The sequence below is a fragment of the Ictalurus punctatus genome, chromosome 18 (assembly GCF_001660625.3).
Source record: "Ictalurus punctatus breed USDA103 chromosome 18, Coco_2.0, whole genome shotgun sequence".
NCBI classification, from domain to species: Eukaryota; Metazoa; Chordata; class Actinopteri; order Siluriformes; family Ictaluridae; genus Ictalurus; species Ictalurus punctatus.
Genome location: NC_030433.2, coordinates 22,537,254 through 22,559,073, shown reverse-complemented (window position 1 = coordinate 22,559,073; position 21,820 = coordinate 22,537,254). Strand labels below are relative to the sequence as shown.

Below are 21,820 nucleotides of genomic sequence, written 5' to 3'. Positions count from 1 at the left end.
ATCCGGCTAGTTAAATACTGTAAATCAGCTAAGTAGTTTTAGTAGCTAGCTATTATGATATTGTAAATTAGCTAGCTAGTTAAGTATTTTAAATCAGCTTGTTAAATTAGCTCGCTAGTTAAATATCGGAAATTAGCTAGCTGGTTAAGTTTTGTAAATGAGGTTGTTTAAAGCTAGCTACTATGATATTGTAAATTAGCTTGTTGAATTATCTAGCTAGTTAATTTTATTTTTTTACATTTTGAATTTGCTAGTGAGGTTAGGTTTGATTTCCATCGCTAATGCGCCTTTGCGTTCATTTCAAAAGAGTTATTAAACATTAGCTAACCAGAACACCAAGTTAGCAGAATATTTACCTTAAGACTCATTGCTTAAACTAGCTAGCTAAACGAATAAACTAGCTAGTTATGTAGGATCAAGCGCGATCAAATTGGATATGTTTAAATGTAGATACTTTTTTATTTATTTACATTTTTTTTTACTCAAGTAGATTTCTACCTTCATTCTTTTATTCTGGGCAAAGTACCTTTTTTTTTTTTTTTTTTTTTTTTTTTTTACTCAATAGCCTTATTTTCAATACGTCTATTCACCTATACATTTACATAAACCTTTCACTCACGCTTTCACCAACATGCTCACATGTGCTTGTTTTTCTTTTTCATCTGTTTGCCCTTGCTGGATTCCGGCCAAGGCGACCGGCTGGGAATAAGCTAAGGTTGAGTCAGGCCAAGGGCTTGATGGGAACACTTATATCTGGTTTGTGAGTGAGATTTCCCCTCAGGGCCATGGCTGCTGATCATTAACAAGTTATAGGAGAAACAGCCAGAGCAAGGTGAGGCAAGAAAACCGGATCGATTCAGTACCACGGGGGTGTGTGTGTGTGGGGGGGGTTAGACACGGAAAGGTCTACAGCTCTATCCTAAGGCTGTTGTGTGGTTGGAAAGGTCACGTTAGCGCTTTATTTTCACGTACTTTTGTGCCTTGATGTATTTGCTTGCATGCATAGGCAAGCGATCCAGTTAGTAATTAATAATGAGAAGGAAACGAAGGATTCTATTGGTTGGTCGAAGTGAACAGTTGGTCAGAGATGTGATGCACAGTACGACACTGAACAGACATGTTTGGTTTTTCATGTATTCTTCATTACTTATAAATAAACCTCTAACCAGATTTAGCAACTACTGCCCATGAGAATGAGGTACCTATCTAAAATATATGAGGAAATGAGGAAAGATCTGCCTCCAGTTGTAGCTGAACTTCAGGTCCCCTTGAAATCACAATTGGTGTACCTGTCCCTTGGTGTTATAGACGTCAGTACAATACTATAACCTAAATTTCCCCTTGTGGATCAATACAGTACATCCATCCATCCATCCATCTAGAACTAGTTCAGGTGTTCTCGTTATTATTTTTTTTAGTTCCAGATGACTCCTGTACTAGTCTATTAAATACACTCTAGGAGGTATATGTCCCGCCCACACGGGTGTGTTTTTCACTGTACGGTAACCACTCGTTATCAGTAAACGTGGTGCGTTTTCGGCCGTGCGTCTTCCTGCATTCCGTTCTCTTTTCCAGCCCTCGCTTGGTTGGCATTCATTCATTTCGAAGAGGGTGAAATGACATTTTCGAAACGGGCCTAGAACACCACGCGGTAATTCAGGAACTGTGTTTACTTACACGTGACGCATTATATATCACCAGCAGCATATTTATGCGTATTTATGCTGCGGTCATGTCAGTATCATAAACCTGCTTTTGAGCAGTAACATGATGCTATTACGCACTAGAATTTATGCAGTCAGTAAACCCAGAGGAACTGGGAATCCGTCAGCCGTAATACTTCCTACCGGTGCATTAGATCTTCTGTTCTCGCGTTTGTTGTGCTGCGTAGAATAGCACCACACTCCTACACCTCACAGCAATGAGAGAATGAGATCCACAAAAAAAAAAAAAACAATCGAGGCATCAAAGCAGTGCTGTATCTAGGCAATATCGAATCTATCGTATTTCTGTTAAATATATTTCTGTCACAGTGCTCTCTCTCTCTCTCTCTCTCTCTCTCTCTCTATATATATATATATATATATATATATATATATATATATACTGTATAATGTATACTGTAGTGTCCATACATGCACTCATCGTACAGTACAGACAGCGATTCTTTATATTGTTTCTCCCACGTGGCAGACAGTAATGCCATTTTTCCCCTCTGGGTTAACAACATCCTTGACCTAAAACGAACTGTTTTTGCCCTCGGTGGAGCGGGCTTTTCATTCTGCCTCTCTGAAGCGAGACGTGTCTGAGCTTTAGAGAGAATATAAGAATGCCGGACCGCTTTTGTGCTTGGAACTGAACTGAAAATAATTTATAACTTATTTGAACTAAAGCTGCACAAAATACCATCGGTTAAAGCCCATGAAAACCTCCGGTAAAAACACCTACGGTACAAGCCGTTTTTGTCTGTCTTGCGTGTTTGCCTTAATAGATTTGCAACCTGGAGCGTTTACAGGGTAACAGGGCAAAGTCGATCCAAATAGATTCATTTCGCACTGGAAGTGTGACTTACAGTCCTTGAGTCCTGAGAATGAGCGACAACTGTAGGTACAAATTAATACTGCGTATGGGCAGGTGTTAAATTTGTAAACGCCTGTTTCTGCCGTTTTGCGGGCAAAAATAAACCTCAAATCCTCAAAGTTATGTCTCGGTCCTTCAAAATAGACAGTTTCTGCCTGTTTGAAATGATGACTTTAATATCGCTGTGGTGAAGTTTCACTTTTAAATATTACACACTTGCGCACGTCGGATATAACTTCAGTCTTCGTATAAGGCGTAAGCTGACGTTATATTTGATGTCTCGTTACGCGTACAAGTGGCTAGTGTAGACATTAGAGAGAACAATTAAAGGACATGTACGTTATCTCCACCTTCGACATTTACACCATTTATCAGGTCGCACATGCAAATAAGCAGTATATTCACCATCGTAGTGAAGCAGGACCTTTGTAAGCCGGGACCTTTGTGGTATGTTGTGAGCGTTGTGAACAATCGTAGTCGTTCCATATTTCACCGGGAACCGTACAGTTTGTTCAGAACGTCGATCAGTGTCCTTACGGTACGATACGTGCCGGACGTATTACGATGACGCTAGAGCCCGATAGACTGTTCTATCCGTACTGCCCTGTTTATGAACCGGTATTCGATGCAGTAACTAACCGTCTTTCCATCTGTCTTTGTGCTCTCCAGGGCCTTGTACACATACGAAGATGACAGCAACGATCTGACGCTGGCATCATCAGGAGGTAGGTCACATTCAGCCGTAATTTACCCGAATGTACTTCTGCCACATCTTCGATTGCGATAACTCCGTCATAGTGACGGATAATGCTCATTTTCTACATGATAATTAGCATAATTATTGCCGGTATTAAGTATCTGTTTGGGCAGAGCGATGCGCGAGAGCCTCGTTCGATGATTGTTGTCTGTTGTTAATAACCGAACAGAGCTTGGAGAATCATGTTCGGCGTGACTGGCGTTTTCGCTGCACGTGCCGTCTGGTTATCCGCGTGGAGTCCCTCTCTGTGCTGAATAAACCTGGAATCGATCAGTGCGGTGGAACCGGGTGACGTGACGAGATCTAAGGCCACCTTTCAGAAGGTCTCGTCGTTGCCAGATGCGACTGCACCACAATTGAGATGCTTATTTTATCCAGTTGAGGGGAATTGTATTACTCGAGCTGCTTCATTTTATAAGCAAGAAATAATACATAATGGGCCACGCTGCTACCGGACGATGATCCACAACAAGGTGGAGCGAGATACGGTCTGACGCCAAGCGGAGTTACCGTTACCCCGATGCGGATTCGTTTCGTAAGAAAAACAGCGCGCTCCAAAATGTATTCTTCCTCTTCTACAGCAGCACTTACACGCGATTACAAATTCGAAGTTATTACTAAATCACAGACCAAGATATCTTTTGAACCTTTTGCAGTGACATTTAATGTCACGGAGCGTCCACGAGACGAGTTAGGTCGTCTTAGCGCTTACGTTACAGCAGCTATAAACGCTTTTCTCTCACCAGCCTCTCTGAATGAGAATATTGAAACGGTAATGTATTCGAACAAGCGTGTTAATATACTAAAGTGTGATTTAATATTATATATATGGAACTGCTGTCAGAGCTGTGATGTTGCAGAAAATTAATCAACACCTTCAGATTCGAGAATTCAATCACGCTGTGGTATAATCACTTTTACTCATTAGCGTTAGCAAAGGGACCGGGACTTGTCCTTATGCTTTTTAGCCTGAGCTGCGGGAGACGCCCGCATGTGTAAGACGTGTGTGTGCATGTGTGTGTGTCTCCACGTCTTCTGCCAGAAGCCTAGGTCTGGTTCTGATTTAGCTTTTAAGCTTTCAGTACAACTGACGGGAAGTGAGTCACAAACCCAACTGTCTGCTCCGCTAATTAACTCTGCGGATCCTTCGGCTTCGGAGGTTGCTCGCACACAGCTTCCTGACACACACTTAACCTCGTCTAGGATTATAATGCACTCTAAGTGTGGATCTTCTGATGTTTGTCTTTTATCATAGGACTAAAGTTTCCTCTCCGCAAAGCGGATGACGTAGAAGCCTTTGCAGCTTTTGAGTGGAACTAAGGCTAACGGTTAAAGCGATAATAATACGTTTTTAATCTAGAGATTACGGACGATTTAGTGACAAAAAATGGTTTCGTTACGGTTTACGTTCAAAAGATATTCATACGCAGAAATTTCTCCACATCGAGTTCTTCTTGTGTAGAGCTCTCTGGAGTCGGCTGTGTCCAGACTCCTGCCTTTTGAAGACCCTTTCCGTTACGCACAACAAATAATAAATCGGGGGATAGAAAATGCAGACTGACAGAACAGATTGCACCCCCCCCCCCCCCCCTTTTTGATTCAAAAGGAATAGCCAGTATGTCAGGTTTAAGGTAGGAGTAGAATGGGGGGGCTATTGAGAACAATGGACCAGCGGTACATTTATTTTTTCTGCAAGATCGGGGTCCTTCGAGTCCACTGTCCTGCAGATTTTAGCGCCAATCCTAAGATCAAACACACCTGAACAAGCTAACCAAGCTCTTCAGAATTATCAGACAATTACAGGCAGGTAAGTTTGGAGGCTGGAGCGAAAGTCTGCAGATTTGAAGAACCCTGTTATAGATCGTGCTTCACTGTTTCCAATATTAACTGCAGTAACATTTCAGACCTCAACGACAAGCGTAAGCTATTGTATGTCACTCGTAAACATGATTGCTGGAAAATCCTGTTCGTTTTTATTATTTGTCATGTTCATATCGCATCTGTCCATTTCTCAAAACGCACGTCGATTTCTACTTTTCCGCAGATTTCTACTAGCCTAATTCCGCATACACATACGCCCTATACGTAGACGCTAACACCATGCCGTACTTCAGCCCACGGACACGGCGATTATGTTTTCTCAGATCAGATAACCGAACCACCGTGTCGTTTTGTTGTCGGATCAGACCGGTGCCATCTCTGTTTAACGGAGTAAATGTACCGTGTTATTTCTCGCTTCCAATAAATGGATCGCCTGTGATTTAATGCCTCGATTAAAAGCAACGTCTACCATTTATCCGATTAGCGAACTTTAGGTAGAAGTGCACCGATATCGCCGTCATTCCTCTTTAACTAATTGAGGACGCCAAAATCTTAATCACAGTTAAAACCGGGATTAATTGCGCGGCTCTAACTAGAGCTAATGCGATTTCCATTCGGCGAAAGACAACACTAGGATGTAATGTAGCTGCTGCCTGGTTTTGTCATCGAGCAGCACGATCGCGTTTTGCCACTTTGAGAAAGTCTTTTCACGAGTTTCACGTCTTTCTTTCTGCCCTTGAATCCCAGACGGCGGCCTGGCTGAAATCATGGTCACCTTCGACAACGGCTGCATCATGTACGGCTTCTGCAGCCTGAAGGAGCCGACGTCCGCCCTGCCTCGCTACATCCTCATCAACTGGGTGAGTCGGCGAAGTGTCGCTGCAGAGCGGCGTTTGCTCTTCAGAGAACGTATGGGTGTTCTGATGCTCTGGGCCGATGCCTCGTTTTAAGTGACGGTGTGTTTTCTAAGCACAAGCAGGACAGGATTATGCGTCATTTCGGCCCACCGTGTCCCACGAGCTGCTGTAGTTCTTAAACCTGACACGCCGAGGACGGTACCTTCCCCCCACATTTATCACGGTCATTATGCGGGTTCTCTCTTTAGGCCGCTGTAATCAGTTTGTAATGTCTGCGTGAGTGATGTTCCTTTTGAATGGGCACTGATCATACCGTTAAAGACCAAAAATATAAATATAACACTCTCGGTGCACTCCAGGTGAATTGTTACGTTCCGCTTGGTGAAAGTGAGCAACCGTGTTTAACGACTGAATTGAGAAAATGGTATTCATCTCGGAGTTTTGTAAAGGCTGTGGGTGGTTTAAAGAAAAAAAAAGAGAGAGAGAGAGAGAGAGAGAGAAATAAAGCCCTTTGAGAGCTCCAATCTGCCGCTTGTTCGTCAGTAATTTCCCTCGCTTTTATGCAGCTGCTTGAGTGTGTGATTGTGATCCCTGAGGACTGGCTTCCTGTGTTTTTAACGGTGATAATTATGATGTATGTTCAGGTTGGTGAGGACGTCCCTGATGCCAGGAAATGTGCCTGTGCCAGCCATGTAGCCACCATCGCGGAGTTTTTCCAGGTGGGTCTCGCTAAGGTAAAGTGACCTCTTTTCTACCTCTGAAACGGCTTAACGTCGTGCCATGTCTGTGTGAAGTGCATGATTGTATAGTACTTAAAGGAGCAGTTTGTAAATTTTAAAGCCCTCTTGACGTTTAAAGCGAAAGTGAAGTGCTGTGAAAACACCCATAAGCATCCTTACCACAAAACCAGCTGTTTATGGCTTGTGAGTCACCTTTTGACAAAACTTGGGGGGGCGGGGCTAGTTTCTGGTCCATGAAAAAAAGGTAAATGGATACCTTATCCTGAGTGCAAGAAGAGAAAAAGGTGGAAACACGGGCAGTAAAGAGAAGGGGGGGGATACTGTACTCCACCACGGATTGCGCCGTGTTTGTTTTGATTTTCATGTTAGTTTAGTTCCTAACAGGCAGCCCGTACAGGATTTCCGTAACAGATTTCCCAAAACGCTTGATTTTGTGAAAAAAAAAAAAAAAAAGCTGTGGCTTTTTTTCAAAATTTGCTCTGTGACGCGCAAGGTTTTTTTGGGCTGTATTTTATGGAAAACTACTCGAATCGGCGAAATCGCAATCGCATGGAATTGTTTTGCGCGGGCTTTCGCAGCGGTGTTTGTCGGTAAGCGAGACCTTTTAGCCGTACTCGTGTCCGACGCACGTGAATCTAGAGGGCGTTGGCTGAGTGTGCGCCGTGATGACGTGACATGACACGTCTTGGCCTAACTTTTTTTTGCGACTTTGCTTTATTGTGCATAATTTCTCGCGAAATCCTGGCGGGACCGTAAGAACCGTTTGCGTTTGACATGCCAAATGATCATTTCTTATAGAAGCGTTATTATTGTGCTGACATCCTGTCCTCAGATGATAAACTGGATTCAGAGGTCTGCTGCGCGTGTTTCTCAGCCCTGTTCTTTTGTCACTGAGCCCCAAAATGATTCAGCGCCTGGGAAATCATGTAGACTGCACTTCATTCTTATGATCTATGAAATCACATTAATACTGTATGATCTAGGTCTAGGAAGACCTTTAAACGTTACACACTGCACCTTTTTAACTTTTAATATTATGTTAAACCTCTAACCCTGTCGTGTTTTGTTCCTGTTCATGTCATCAGCCTTCTTTGTGACACATCATGTATTCTGAAATTACCGGCTGTGACATAACTGCTCCGAGTTTTGTTTTTTTTGTTTTTTTTGCCTGTGTTGCATCTTCACGGGTCCTTTCTTCCTCAGCCGTCGATCACACGTCTGAGCCGTTTCTCAGCGTGTTCAGATGAGAAAATTCATAGAATCCGTGGGTGGTCATCAAAGTGTGTCTGCGCAAGGAGGAGATCTGTATATAACAGCCAGTAGTAGGAAGAGGATGATGTCTGCCGATGAGTAATGTGGTTTTCTGCACGGTGTTTACAGTGGAGGTGGGAGGAGATTGGAGAGTGCTGAATGACAGGTCCTGCCTTTTATATGCTCCGTCTCATCAACCTGGATGTGGGAGAAATCCTCCAGAGACCTAGGTCCTGTCATGTGGACTGTCCTCTTCAAGCACGGTCATTCAGATGTTTCAATGTGGATTTGTTTGGTATCATTGTCCTGCTGGAAAACTCAACAATGACCCAGTTGGCAGAAGCAGCCAGATTCTCCATCCATCCATCCATCCATCTTCTGTACCGCTTATCCTTCTCAGGGTCACGGGGAAACCTGGAGCAGCCAGATTCTCATTTTTAAAAAAATCCTTGTGCTCCTATCATGGAGTCCATGATACCATGTATCCTAGCAAGGTTCTCGGGGCCTCTGGAGGAAAAACAGCCAGAACATCTCAGATCCTCCATCTTAAGAGTGGAGATTAGGTTCTTTTTTTGTTTAACCAGGCTTCATTTTAGGGCAAATGAAACTTTTGAGTTCCAGTCCAAGGTCCACTAGCATCTAGGGGATCTCTTGGGGACAGTGGTAGCTCAGTGGTTAAGATGTTGCTGTAAGATGTACTGACTGGAAGGTCATGAGTTCAAATCCCAGAAGTGCCAAGCTGCCACTGCTGGGCCCTTGAGCGAGTCCCCCTTAACCCTCAACTGTCCTGGAGGTGAAGCCGTGGTTAAGGTATTGACCTACTGATCAGAAGATCATGAGTTCTAATCCTAGCTTCACCAAGCTGCTCTTTTTGAGTCCATGAGCAAGACCCTTATCCTTCAGTTGTACCTTATTGTGGTCCCGCTGGAGTTTTCCAGAAAGCACATAAAAGACTCTTAGGACATATCGCACAACATTCTATGATTCTGATGAAAAACAAATTTCTCCTTTTGGTCCTGATTGCCAAACATTTATATCTGAAGAAATAAAACAGGTAGCGCTCATCGTCTCGCCAGTTCCATCCCTACGGTGAAACATGGTGGTGGTCGCGTCACGACGTGGGGATGTTTTTCAGCGGTGAGGAATGGGAAACTCGAACGATTTGACGGAGGGTGATCAACGTGCAATACAAGAACAATGTTGAAAAAAACCTGTTCAAGTGCACACAGGACATCAGACCGGGACCGACATAAGAGTGACCCGATGTCAGAAGAAGGCCCAGCCAGAGCGCGGACTTGAATCCAAATGAAAAGATCTCCGGAGAGAACTGAAAACGGGTATAGAGCGACGTTCGCGATCCCAACCGATAGAGTTTGAGAGGTTCTGCAGAGAGAAACGGAAGCGGATCCTCAAAGCTCGTAGCATCGCGTAGAAGACGACTTACGGCTGTAAACACTGCCAAGGAGCAGCTTCGACGGTGTACCGTGTAGAGGGTGTGAACACGTCTGTGAGCCTGACTTTCCTCCCCAACAACTTTAATGACAAATTTACTTTTTAAGAGAAACACTGTTTATTCAAAAAAGGAAATCGATCTACATACATTTCTCAATGCGCTGTAGTATGGTGAATAAATACAGTCAGAGAAAATAACTGAAAAAACAAATGATGTGGTCTATTCGAACGGAACAATAAGGATGATAAGAGATAATTACGATGACGGTACTGATTGACGGATATCGCATGTACTATGTAAATATCCATCTTACAGCGCACACTGAACTGCGGCTTTGTCGTGCAAATGAGCCGCTTTATCTGCTTTCCTACGGTGCACACTGGACATCCACTGCGTTTTTATTCAGAGAGCTTCCTCTGAATTCACCTATTTTTCTCTTTTATCCTCCTACGGATACTTTGAAGTCCTTTCTGTTGCATTAACACACTGCCACGATCCCACTGTGCCACATTACACATACAGAGTCCTTGCTATTCAGTACAGGGTGGCCTGGGGGTTACGTGCTTTGGCAGGGATTGCGTTGATGGTTTCGTTTTTTTTTGGTTTTTTTTTTTATTCCTCTCGCTCTCTTTTCTTTCTCTATTTCTTTCACTCCAGGGAGTTGACGTCATCATCAATGCCAGCAGCATGGACGACATCGACCCCTCAGCCATCGGCCAGAGATTGACCAATGGGACGGGGCCGAGCGCTAGCCCGGTGCTCGGCCGCCTGCGAATGAGAGACGAGGAGAACGCGGAGCACGTTGTACGTGACGCGGGGTCCGAGAGAACCCTTTGTGTGTGTGTGTGTGTGTGTACTGTGTATGTGTGTGTGTGTGCTCTTGTATATCTATAAGTAACTATTCAGTTTCAGAGGGAAGTGCTTAAGCATTTCCTTACTAACCACATTGTTAGAGCGGGGGTGGGGGGGGAATCAATGCTCTTCACTGTGCAGGGCCAAAGCAGCGAAGTGTGACTCATACACACTTCTAAAGCTGTCCAGCTCTTTCCGCCTGTTTATCTCGCAGATCAGCATGACCTCCATCCCTGCTGCAGCCTCGTTCTTCGTTTAACCACTTAATGAATAAACACAGACCGCGTAGCGCTCGCCACACGATAAACCGACATAAAGTCGCTTCGGCTCGTGCGCCGAATCTACGCCGTTCTTAGCGCGTCACTAGATCTTTAATCGAACCCCGTGGCGCCTCGTCTTGAAACGTCTCCGTCTCCCGTCTTTAACCGTGCTCCCGACGAGATGACAGTTTTACTCCTTTTTCGTTTTTCTCTCCTCCCACAGGGCACCACCTACCAGAAGACGAACGCGGAAATCGAGATGAAGAGGATCAACCGGGAAGAGTTCTGGGAACAAGCCAAGGTAGAGATCGGATTCCGGCACGGCTGCGCTCACGAGGAGGATGGATCTGAGGAAGGGCTCTCTAAAGCCGAGGCGTGAATCAGCACGACCCCGTGCTAGCCCGCTGTTCCTGATCTTTTATAATCCTAGCTTTTGCATGATTGCAGATCGGAGCGAGGACGTGTTTGTCATTTTAAAATTTTAAAGTGCATGGCCGCAGGATTTAAGAGCCACGATTTGGCCTCATAAGATAATTATCAATAATTGGTTCTGGAGGCTTAGCCTTCAAATGTGGCTTGGGAAAAAACGCCCAGATTGCTGGCCTATATTTGTGATCTGCACTGATTATAAGATATTTAAAGAAGAGAGTTCAGTTTTTCCCCTGAGGTGGACGGCAAATCCGATTCCTAGTTAGTTCTTAATTCTGACATGTTTACGTGCGTGTTCATGCACATTCTGGGATGGAAATTTCATGGATAGACGCGTGCACCGAGCCTCCACCACATACCGCCATCTTTCTCTGCCGCTCGGTCCCGCGCTGCTTCTTTTTTTTCGTTCTTCAAAATGGATGATATCACATCCGCATGCTACATACGTATAGTAGCTAGGACAGTTCTTCAACGTTTTGCATCTTCGTCCTGTCTGACAGCGGGAAGAAGAGCTGAGGAAGGAGGAGGAACGAAAGAAACTAGCGGAAGAGCGGCAACGCTTCGAAGACGAGCGGATGGAGCTGGAGAGGAAGGAGCAGGAGGAGAGAGAGAAGAGATACCGTGAGAGGGAGAGGCAGATTGAGGAACACAGGCAAGCACTCTGGAGGACATCTCCAGACATCTCCATTCGTTCGTTTGTACGTTTTTTTTTTTTCTTTCAAAGGAAACATCGTTTTGTGTTCTTTTCACAGGAAGAAAATGCAAGAAGAAGAGGAGGCCAAAGACAGGTCACGACCTCAGCCCCTGGTTGTAAGAATGTGTAATGCTTTGCATACTCGCTTTAGTCTTCTTCGCTCGGCCACGCTGTAATCCTCAGATCGATAAATAAAACTTCATAGTCGCCATGTCTACACACAAAAGTGCAGCAGAATTATTGGTGGTTAAACAATTCGACAGTCCAGTGGCACGTTGAGGGGGAAAAACTACACTTTGCTGCCCTCTGCTGCAAACTACAGCACTTTTTTTTTTTCTTCTTGTTTCTTCAGACAGAGCCCAGTTGTGACGACCTCTCTCAAGACAAAAAGGAGTCCGAGGTCGAGGTGAGTCGATTTGTTCGTTCCAGGGCCCCTAAAATTATCGCAACCTTTATATTGAAAAAAAAATTAAATAATAATTATACAAATTCTCCTCTATACAAATTCTGGGTAAACCCTCGTCGGGTACCGGCCGTGAGACGTAAATCTAGCTTAGATGTAGGTCAAATTGTGTTGTTGCGTCAGAAATACTTCTGGGCTTTGCATGTGGGTCAGTGGGATTCCTCGTACGGTTTCGGGACTAGGACGGTGTACGGAAATAGCACTCCGGTGGTGGCTGGGTTTTTTTTTTATTTATTTAAAAAAAAAAATTTTTGTATACTATATGAGGCAATATGTTGTGGAAATAACTCCTCCTAACATACTGTTAACCTTAAATAATTCCATGATACATTTCGAATAAATGTTTAAAAATAAATAAATAAAAAGCGACGGTCAGTTCTAGAATTTATTGGCACCCTTGGTAAAGGTTCATTTGCTTGATCTCAACTTTTAATGGAAGAAAATTGATTCTAAGAAATTGTCTGATTTTTTTTCAAAATAGTCACATTCGTCGACGCTATTATCGGTAGCCCTTTACTTCGTACTTTGTGTGAGCGTGAATTCTGTGGTCGCTGAACCATTTTTGTGTGGATCTGAGCATCCGTTTTGGATCATTAAGCTAATCCAAGGACATTTCTCCTCCCCCCCCCCCCCACCCCCCCCCCACCCCCCGTTTATTTCCTCTATATTTGTCTTTACCAAATGTGCCAATCATCAACTTTACAGCAGGTACAGACGGCAAGAATTTATTCCATTTCGATGTTGTCCTGTAATCATACATTTCTCTGTTACATGTTCAAATGATTGAAGAGTTTTTGTTAAAAGATGCAGCTAATTATAATAAGGCAGACATGCAACTGATACCGGTACTGATACTACACTGTGAGATTTTAAACCTGTACCATATCGTTATTATTTGATATCCTCTGTCTGGGACGTTGTACCCCGCAGATACCAGGATTATTATTGTTTTTTTCCGGGGGGGGGGTGTTTCGTCGGCAGGAGGCAGCGGCCATAATCGCCCAGCGCACGAGCAACCCTCGAGAGTTCTTCAAGCAGAGAGAAAAGGCTGTAGCCAGCAGCTTGGACACGTCACCCATCAGCTCCCACAGGACCGGTAAGACCACGGGGGAGAGGGAAATGGTGAAAACAGTGAAAACGGTTGGAGGGAGTCACAGGAACTAGCCTAGGAAGTCTAGAGGCAGGAGTTCCATCACGACATTTCAGATAGAAATGACTATAAAGGATGGTTTTGAAACGCTCGAACAATACAGCGAGTACATTTACGGCGTCTAGCAGACGGCCTTATTCAGAGCGACTTACGTTTATCTCATTTGTACGACTGAGCAGTTGAGGGTTAAGGGCCTCGCTCAAGGGCCCAGCGGTGGCAGCTCGTTAGTAGTGCTGGGATTTTGAACTCACGACCTTCCGAGCAGTAGTCCAACGTCTTAACCACCGAGCTACCAGTTTGAAGCGTAAATTCCCGAAGAATTCACGTCAGCGTTCTGTAAACATCGTCCGTTATAATCGGGTGTTCTTCTCAGCGCACGTTAAAATGATTGTTCTGTAATCATCCTGATCCACGATCTAATCTCTGCCTGCAGTGGGTAGAGATTAGATCCAAACCGCTTGGACTAATCCTTGACTTTTAAACTCGTTTTAAAGCGTATCCGTGTGTAACCTCGCGTAGCGGGTATTCTCGACACTGGAGTTTTTCAGAACGGTTAGGCCGCAGGAAGACATCTCATCTCTTTGTTGTTTTTTTTTTGTTGTTGTCTTTTCTGTAGAGAAGATTCGATGCCAGATAGAAAAGCGATCTCACTGGTACGGGGGAGGAGAAGTGAAACGCGACGCACGGGCGATCTCATTCGCGCCGCGGCGAGAAGCGAGACTTTCGCCGAGTTGCTATCACGTCTCTTTGACGTCTCTTCGGTGAAAAAAAAAACGTCAAAAGGACCGTTAAAAGCGATCCGCGCGGCCGCGTCGGGTTTCACCGTGTCTGTGAAATACAGTAGACAGACTTGAGCGACTTCCCGAAAACATGTCACACTGAAACACAATCACTGTCCGATCACAGCCCTAAGCTGTACCCGGGGGCGTGGTTGTGATCCGACAGTGACCTCGTTTCTCACGAGGCGTCGCCGTACATATAAAAGAACGCCCTTTTTAGGTCGTTTATTATAATTTCTCCTAATTGATTTCTCCTGAATTGAAGCCCGAAGCTTTTCCGATTTATGACCGAAAGGCGGATGTGACCGGAAGCTCTTCGGACATGCTTTTCGGTGTGGCGTGTTGTCGTCGTGGGACAAATTTAAAAAACGATCTCGCCCGTGCGTGTTGCGTTTTCGCTTTTCAGTGCGATTGTGATTTTCTCTCTCGGAAGGAATTTTCTCTTTACCTTTCAAAGATCGCGACTACCCCGAGTCGGATCTGAAAGGAGACGGCGGTGACGTGCGTCCGTGCGATCCAGAGACGCGCAAGATTAAACCGAGCGTCCGGATTAAACACGGGCGCGAATGTTTAACTGTGTCTCGGTTTAAAGCGGCTCTGTTTCGGCGAGCGCTCCGGTCCGCGTCTCTAGGGAGCGCTCTCAGCAGACTGCCTGACAGTCGTACTATTTTTGCAGGGTGTGAACACGTAGAACTAACAGCCTTTTTTTTTTTTTTTTTTCCCCCCCTCTTCCTTTCTCTTCCCCTTTTCCCTCCTGATATTTTCCATATTCCGCTATTCATTCCATGTACTTGTTTATTCATTCGTATTTATTTTGGGTTGATGCATTTCATGTCGTACGATGATCCTGGACCTGTCCTCCACCCTCAATCTTACCCTGCTGGAAAATAAAAATACCGTCGCCCATGTGACCCTCCGTCCACTAACGCACGTCCATCCGTCCTCCCCGATCTTTCTCTGTCTCTAAAACCTCCTCGCATTCGTTCATTCTTCCTTTCATCGTCTTCATCTTGTCCCGGCTTTTCCTCTGTGTGTTCCGCATGCCTGTGCGTCTCCGTCTGTGTGTCCCTCCCTGGGCTCCCTGTCTCCTTGTTTACCAGGCCGCTTGGACAGTCCGTTCTTGAAGCAGCAGCACAGTGTGTGTGTGTCCAGTACATCCTCCTCTCGCACCCCAGGCCCACTTGGTAGGTACTGGACTGAGCCAGGTTCATCAGCGCAGGAGCACCCGTGTCTCTTTTGCCCTATAGCTCCTCGCTCTCGCGCCCCACTCCTACCACCACCACCACTGCATCACGTTCTGAAGCGTTTGCTGTATTGGCTGTAGCTGCACTGCACTCCGAGTGGATATGACATCTGACGGCTCTTATTTTTAGGATACACTTTGCTTTTTCCCCAAGAATAGATCTCTCTCCACAGAGTAAAGGTGCTCGTGTCATGAAATTGTGCATGCCGTCCTACCAGCTTGTATTTTAAGCTTAGATATACGCTTAATATATCATCGATACATTATGATATACGCATAATGTTTGTATATATATATATATATATTATAAAACATATAGACTCTTCATAGGTCATCTTGCATGTAGCGCTTTGCTTTTTATATCGGAAAGTGTGCAGGAGTCTCCTAGTGCGTCTTTAGACAGCACTGGGTGAATAGTTGTTTTAGCTCAATGGTCTCTTGCTCGTTCCGTGTCCTGTATCCTCGTGTCGAAGGATGTCGCGTGCCTGCCAGTACCACCGTATAGGATGTCAGGCATGCGCAGTGTATCGTTGTTAGGGTTAACGAGCATACATTTCTTTTGTTTACACCTTGAAAGAACTACAAAGGACCCAAATTAGGGATTCTAGCCTGACGAAATACACATGACAGGAGTCAAAAAATGTTGCTCTGTCACTGAGGTCACCGGTTTTCCCTTCCACTGCTTGAGGAAAAACCCCTACCGGTTTTTATTTTGTGAAATCAAGGTCCGATCATTTCAATCCTGCGCCGAAATGTTCAAGCCGAGGTGTGTCAAGCATAGATACGTACTACACACCGGGTCTGGCTAGATCAACGCTCTAATCTAACCCACCTAATCAGTATTACATTTGTGTTCTAAAATAATAATAATAGTAAAAAAAAAAACAGCTTATAATTGAACGGAATTTTTTTTTTTATTTAAAAAAAGTGCTAATATCTTATTCCACTAGAGGGCGAAATAGAGAAATAGACATCACTTCTTTTCTCTCTCTCTTTTTTTTTTTTTTTTACAGAAGAGGCCCATATATGGACGTGATGGTCAGGTGTCCACATACTTTTGGTTATACTTAACAATACTCAGACTTGATTAAATTCACTGCTATGATTACGACTACACTCGGGACTAGACCTCACGCTATGTATTTATATTCCACGGTATCATGATTCTAACGTTTTAAAACTAGATTTAGGATCCCATGTCAACGTGGCTTTGATATCGTGTAGGTTTGTAGAGACAGGAACTCATCCCGTATTAATTTATATACATCTGGAAAAAAAAACAAAAACGGACGCCGTCCGGATACTGTTCTTTATTCGCTGAACACGATCCAGGCTTCTCAGTGCCCTGAGATTTCCACACGTCCGTCTTCCCTGGCGTCCGTGTATTTGCGTAGATTTCCGTTTAAGGCACCATCATGGATTTAGATAGAGTTAGGGCCTTGATTTCACAAAGTCATGAGGTGAAGTTTCCTGTTACATCTCACTCATATCCGCCCTCCCCCTCCTCCTCCCCCTCCTCCTCCTCCTTCCGCACGCTTCCTATTAATTGGACGATACCTGCCCCGCCTGCTCTGCCTGCCCCACCTGGGCTTCCCCTCATGTCCTGACCTGTGAGTGTGTATAGCATTTCTGTGAACGTGTATGACCTCTATAGAGTTCACCTGGTGTGCTATGAGTTCACGGCATGCTTCCTGGGATGTCAAACGGCAGCCTCACACACACAAACACACACACACAAATTTGCCAATCTATTCAGATCACTATGACGCAATCTTCTACTCAAGCGGCTGCTGTTTCTTTATCTTCCTGTTACACAGCTTCTGTTCCGTCCTCGTTGTCAGTGTATTTTACAATTATGTAAGGTTCTCGTTCAGCAGAGGTCCAGCACGGACGCTTACATAATTGTACCTTCGTGTGTGTTACGAGAGTGTTCGTGCCTGGATTTCAGGTGCTTCTTGTTTTACATGGAGGGCCGAGTCTAATACGATATACGGTCATCAGTGATGCCATCCATCTTAGCAAGACCCCTTGGAACACCTGCAATCAATCAATCAATCGATCGGTCAATAAACAAATAAATAAATAAAGACGATAGCATTCTGCGTTTGCATTTATTTGAAATATTCTCCAGGTGTAGACGTAGAAGAAGTAGTTAATCTACACCGATCGTTTTACTTTTCTGTCTTTTGGTAAAAAAATAAATAAATAAATGTTTTAAACATGGCTTTGAAATTCAGGCAACACAAGACTCGACAATTGTTCTTTAATAAAGATTAACACCTCAATGATTGATCAAAGGAAATTGTTATAATAATAATAATAATAATAATAATAATAATGATAATAAACATTTTTTTTGCTTCTGAATTATGAAGGAAAGTAGGAATGTATAAATCATAAGACTTAATAAACAGATCTGTGTGAACGTGTGGTTCCGTGGTCGTGTAAAACACTAAGACACGCTGGAGCCGTTCATGAGCTCGTCGGTTCGGTTCGGTTCTCGGCTGTCTGAATCAGCGCCTGCATGTTATTCACGTGCGTTTCCTGCATGTGTTACGTGTTTTGCGTGTCCCTCCGGGCCACTTTCACGTCACGCTTGCTGTCGTGGTGAACGCTTTCTGTGCTGTGTACGCTGTTTGTGTTCAGTGGTGATATTTTGTTCGGTAACGTCATTATTCGCCACTTGTGCTTTCACGCTGAACGTTGTGTTCTCTGTCTCTCTCTCTGATTGGTCAGATGACTCTCCTGAAGGCGTCTCGACCGCTTCCCCGACACCACCCATCCCTAAAATCGCCATCCAGGAAGACAAAGACGACAACAGCGAGAAGGAATGGGGTAAGGTCCTTAGAGGGCAATGCAATATTACATTCTGAAGCTCGTCATCATTTCCGTTTGTTCTCCGGCACAGCTTGTTTTCCAATAAAGAGCAATAACCTAGAGACTGAATTAGCCTGCATGACACCAAGCAAAGATTACACTAGCAGATAGCACGGAGAAAATTAGTTTCTGTCATCCCAGTGCAATCCAAACAGTCAGCAGCGGATCATGACGATAGACTTTGGTGATGCAGGAACGACATGAATAACGACATTAATATCAGGTGTGTTTCCTGAAGAGCTAATATTATTAACCAGGGTTGCCAGGTTCCCGCAAAAACCAACTCACAAAAACCCACTTTTGCAAAACACTCTTTTTCTCAGCCTTCGCTTGGGAAGCAAAGTCACCGTAGTGTGCACGCATTTCTGATGCGCAGACTCCGTAATCCCTCGTTCCGTCTCCAAATCTTCGCAATCTATTTTACAACAGAAATGGTCCTGTATATCGTAGACACACTGTCTGCGCTTACACTTTGTGTTTGTTTGTGGAAGTGTATTCAGATTGTATTCAGATCATTTGCTATAAAACAAAAGATCTTAGCGGCTGTGGAGTATTTTTAAATGAGGGTAATCCTGTCATGAGCTGCTCGTCCTGCACTGAAGACGTTCACAGAGCGAGCGAGGGCAGCGTGATTCCTGCCCCGATGCGCCTCTATTTATTAGTGCTTGTTCACATTGCAGTTCCCATCTCTGGCCACTAGGTGCAATAATAACTCTATGGCGCTCACTGGGGCAGTGAGCACGCTTCACTACGATTAAGAATCGACTAAACATCTGCGCATATCTCTCAAATAACATTTTCTCATTGATCTCGTCGATCGCTCCAGAGAGTTCATTAGTACTTTAACAGAATTTCAACCCATATGGGATGAGTGAATCAGGAATGTCAGATTTATTTGTATTAAATACTTACATCCTGAGGCAAGAACTTTATGTAAAATCTCTCCCGAGGCCACCTGAGAGCAGCTTGATTAGTTCATGGAGCATGTCCAGGACAGATGACACAGCCTCTGGTCTGTTTAATAAGCCGCACAGCTGGGAGGACGGCGCTGCTGTCTTGTCCCAGATCGGCTCTCTGGAGCGTACGGGCCCAAATGACTACCGGGACTCATTTGTTTGCTGTGCCTTCATTTGCTTTCACAGCTCACTGCTTTTCCTCGGTGCTTGTTTGCTCAGCCCGGCAACACGGTTTGGTGTCCTGCGGTAATGCGCTCCGCAGAGACTTTCTCCGTTTCTGTAAATTACTGTTCATTATCAGAACAGGAAGAGCATGTACCCATAAATATGTTTTATAACACCATCGGTGCTCCCTGCAGAAAGATGGAAAAAGATGGCAGGTGTGTGCGCATAGGTGTGAATTTAATGAAAAAAGGAACTAGAGGAAATGCGTCTGAGAACAAATTCGGATTTAACAACAGTCGCTTTTAGCACAGAGTGACCTGTATATCGTGGAATATAATGGCGTGTATGTATACATTTATAGATAATATCGATGGTACAGCGGTGAAGGGATCCCCGGTTTGATCCTGAGCTCGGCGGAAATGTTCTCCCCATGTCCACCACCCAAAACCATGAATGTGTCTCCGCATGGTGTTGTGTGATGGACTGGTGTCTCATCCAGGAAGTATTCCCGCCTCAGGAATACTAGTTAGTGTTAGTTGGCGTTCCAGTTCATCCCAAAGGTGTTCAGAGGCGTTGAGGTCGGGGCTCTGTGCAGGACACTCGAGATCTTCCACGCTAACCTTAACGCACCATGTCTCTCCAGCCCCTGAGTCTCCTGAGCGAGTCCCGGTGCAGGAGTCCGAGCCTGTCCAGACCGACGTTCCTCAGGATCATCCCACGGAGTTGAAATCCACCAGCGCTGAGGACACGCTTATGGATATGTGGGAGAGCAGCCCGGCGCCCACGGCCACACCCTGCCAGGCCCCACACATCATGGACCTGATGGGCGATGCCGACTCGTCACCCAGCCTCCCTCAGCCCCTGCTCAGCTTTGATGACGTGCCTGACGCCCAGCTGTGCCCCTCGTCCGAGGACGCACCCTCCAGCCTGGTCGACGTTGCTGAGTCGCACCACATGACCCTGAGCTACCAGCAGGCCTCCGACAGCCAGGAGCTGGACGAGAGCCAGGAGCTCCTGACCAACGGAGACTCGCTGCTCAAAGAAGGGACCCAGGTGAGCAAACGATCACAAGTGGTATTCCAAACAACAGCAAATCACTTCTCATATTCAAAGAAAAGCACAAATTATAAAAGGCCCAACCCCAAAATTCCTACATATCTTTGTCGTGGTTATCTATACTCCGTAAAACAGATTCCACTTCTAACATCTCATTAGCCGAGCTTTATTCAAACCTTGATATACATGACACTTTAGCCATTGTTCTCTCAACAGAATACCCTTATCTTTGTCCGTTAATTCGCTTAGCAACCAAATCATATGCTCAACAGACTATATTAGCACGTTTTTTTTTTATTGATAATTGCTTTTCTATTGTGTTAGCATTTGAAAGTTTTTTTTTAATTATATATATCTGCTCGTTTGAGCTATTATTACAGAAATGTGTTCGTTCATAACTTTACAAACATTTATGTTTAGATTTTGTTCTCTTTAAAGATAAGCTTCTATACCAGTGCAGTTCATATACGGTAGTTTTCTGGGTTTTAGCTCATCCTCCTAAGCAATTCAACATCATCAGTTATCATCTTGTAAATGTAAACATCATTTTAGTCTCACGGCCATCTCACTAGGATATTATTTTAGAGAAAGCTACATGGAATTTTATACGCTCAGAAACGTGGTTCGTTTATACTGTAGAACTGACCAGGAAATGTGTTTTGCGTCACCACTAGATGGCGCCAAAACCTATTCTGTTATCATTTAGCATTTTCCAACCATCACTAGTAAGCATGATGCTCATTAATCTGTGACAGATGACGATGTTTGGCTATTGAACATGTTGAGATGGAGGTGTGTGTGTGTGTGTGTGTGTGTGTGTGTGTGTGTGTGTGTGTGTGTTTTGTACAGGCGAGTGAAGGCTATTTCAGCCAGTCACAGGAGGAGGATTTCGCTCAGTCTGATGAATGCTCAGCAAAAGTCAATCCCACGCCAGTATTTTACAACAAACCACCAGGTGAGACGTCACAAGAGCTCCATAATCAAAACAAACACAGTCGTAGTCTATAATAATCAAAATAAAGTGTAATGCGTTTGCATAAACAGTTATGACATTATGTCTACGGTGCCTTATGTGTGCATTATAACATTTTATGAACTTTATGCAGGTCAAGAGCTTCAGTTAATGTTCGCACATTACACACAGAATGTTGAGAATTTGTGACCTTTGTGAACTCGGAGCGTACCGGTGATCCCGCGAGTGTTTCAGAAATCTTCCGGGATTCCTGAATTTACACAGAACGGCGCGAAAAACGAAAAAACATCCAGTGATGTAGAACGGCCAGACCGGTTCGAGCTGACGTCTCATGCTACGGTCCAAAATGGCCTGTTGTGAAGCTCTCGATTTTAACCGAAGCTCTTGACTAGCACGTGCGTAATTGTGTGCACCGCGCCGATCACTGCTACGTGATCGGATGATTATGGGATGTTTGCCCGAAT

The 21,820-nt window shown here is 44.5% G+C and overlaps 1 protein-coding gene across 12 annotated transcripts in view; it reads left to right on the top strand.

Annotated features, from left to right (window-relative positions):
• The window catches only part of dbn1 (drebrin 1), a 67,594-nt gene that overhangs the window by 43,641 nt on the left and 2,133 nt on the right, over window positions 1-21,820 (top strand). For 3 of the 12 annotated variants that reach the window (XM_047162029.2, XM_047162033.2, XM_053687825.1), the window contains exons 2-14: window positions 3,250-3,305; window positions 5,906-6,018; window positions 6,660-6,749; window positions 10,117-10,263; window positions 10,795-10,872; window positions 11,501-11,652; window positions 11,753-11,810; window positions 12,047-12,100; window positions 13,088-13,253; window positions 15,187-15,270; window positions 18,066-18,164; window positions 19,971-20,380; window positions 21,233-21,338. In XM_047162029.2, the coding sequence (XP_047017985.1) occupies window positions 3,250-3,305; window positions 5,906-6,018; window positions 6,660-6,749; window positions 10,117-10,263; window positions 10,795-10,872; window positions 11,501-11,652; window positions 11,753-11,810; window positions 12,047-12,100; window positions 13,088-13,253; window positions 15,187-15,270; window positions 18,066-18,164; window positions 19,971-20,380; window positions 21,233-21,338 (1,613 nt within the window). Of the gene's footprint in view, window positions 1-3,249; window positions 3,306-5,905; window positions 6,019-6,659; window positions 6,750-10,116; window positions 10,264-10,794; window positions 10,873-11,500; window positions 11,699-11,752; window positions 11,811-12,046; window positions 12,101-13,087; window positions 13,254-15,186; window positions 15,271-18,065; window positions 18,165-19,970; window positions 20,381-21,232; window positions 21,339-21,820 lie in introns of all 12 variants that reach the window. The other 9 variants (XM_017492968.3, XM_053687828.1, XM_047162031.2 and 6 more) reach the window with 7 other exon arrangements.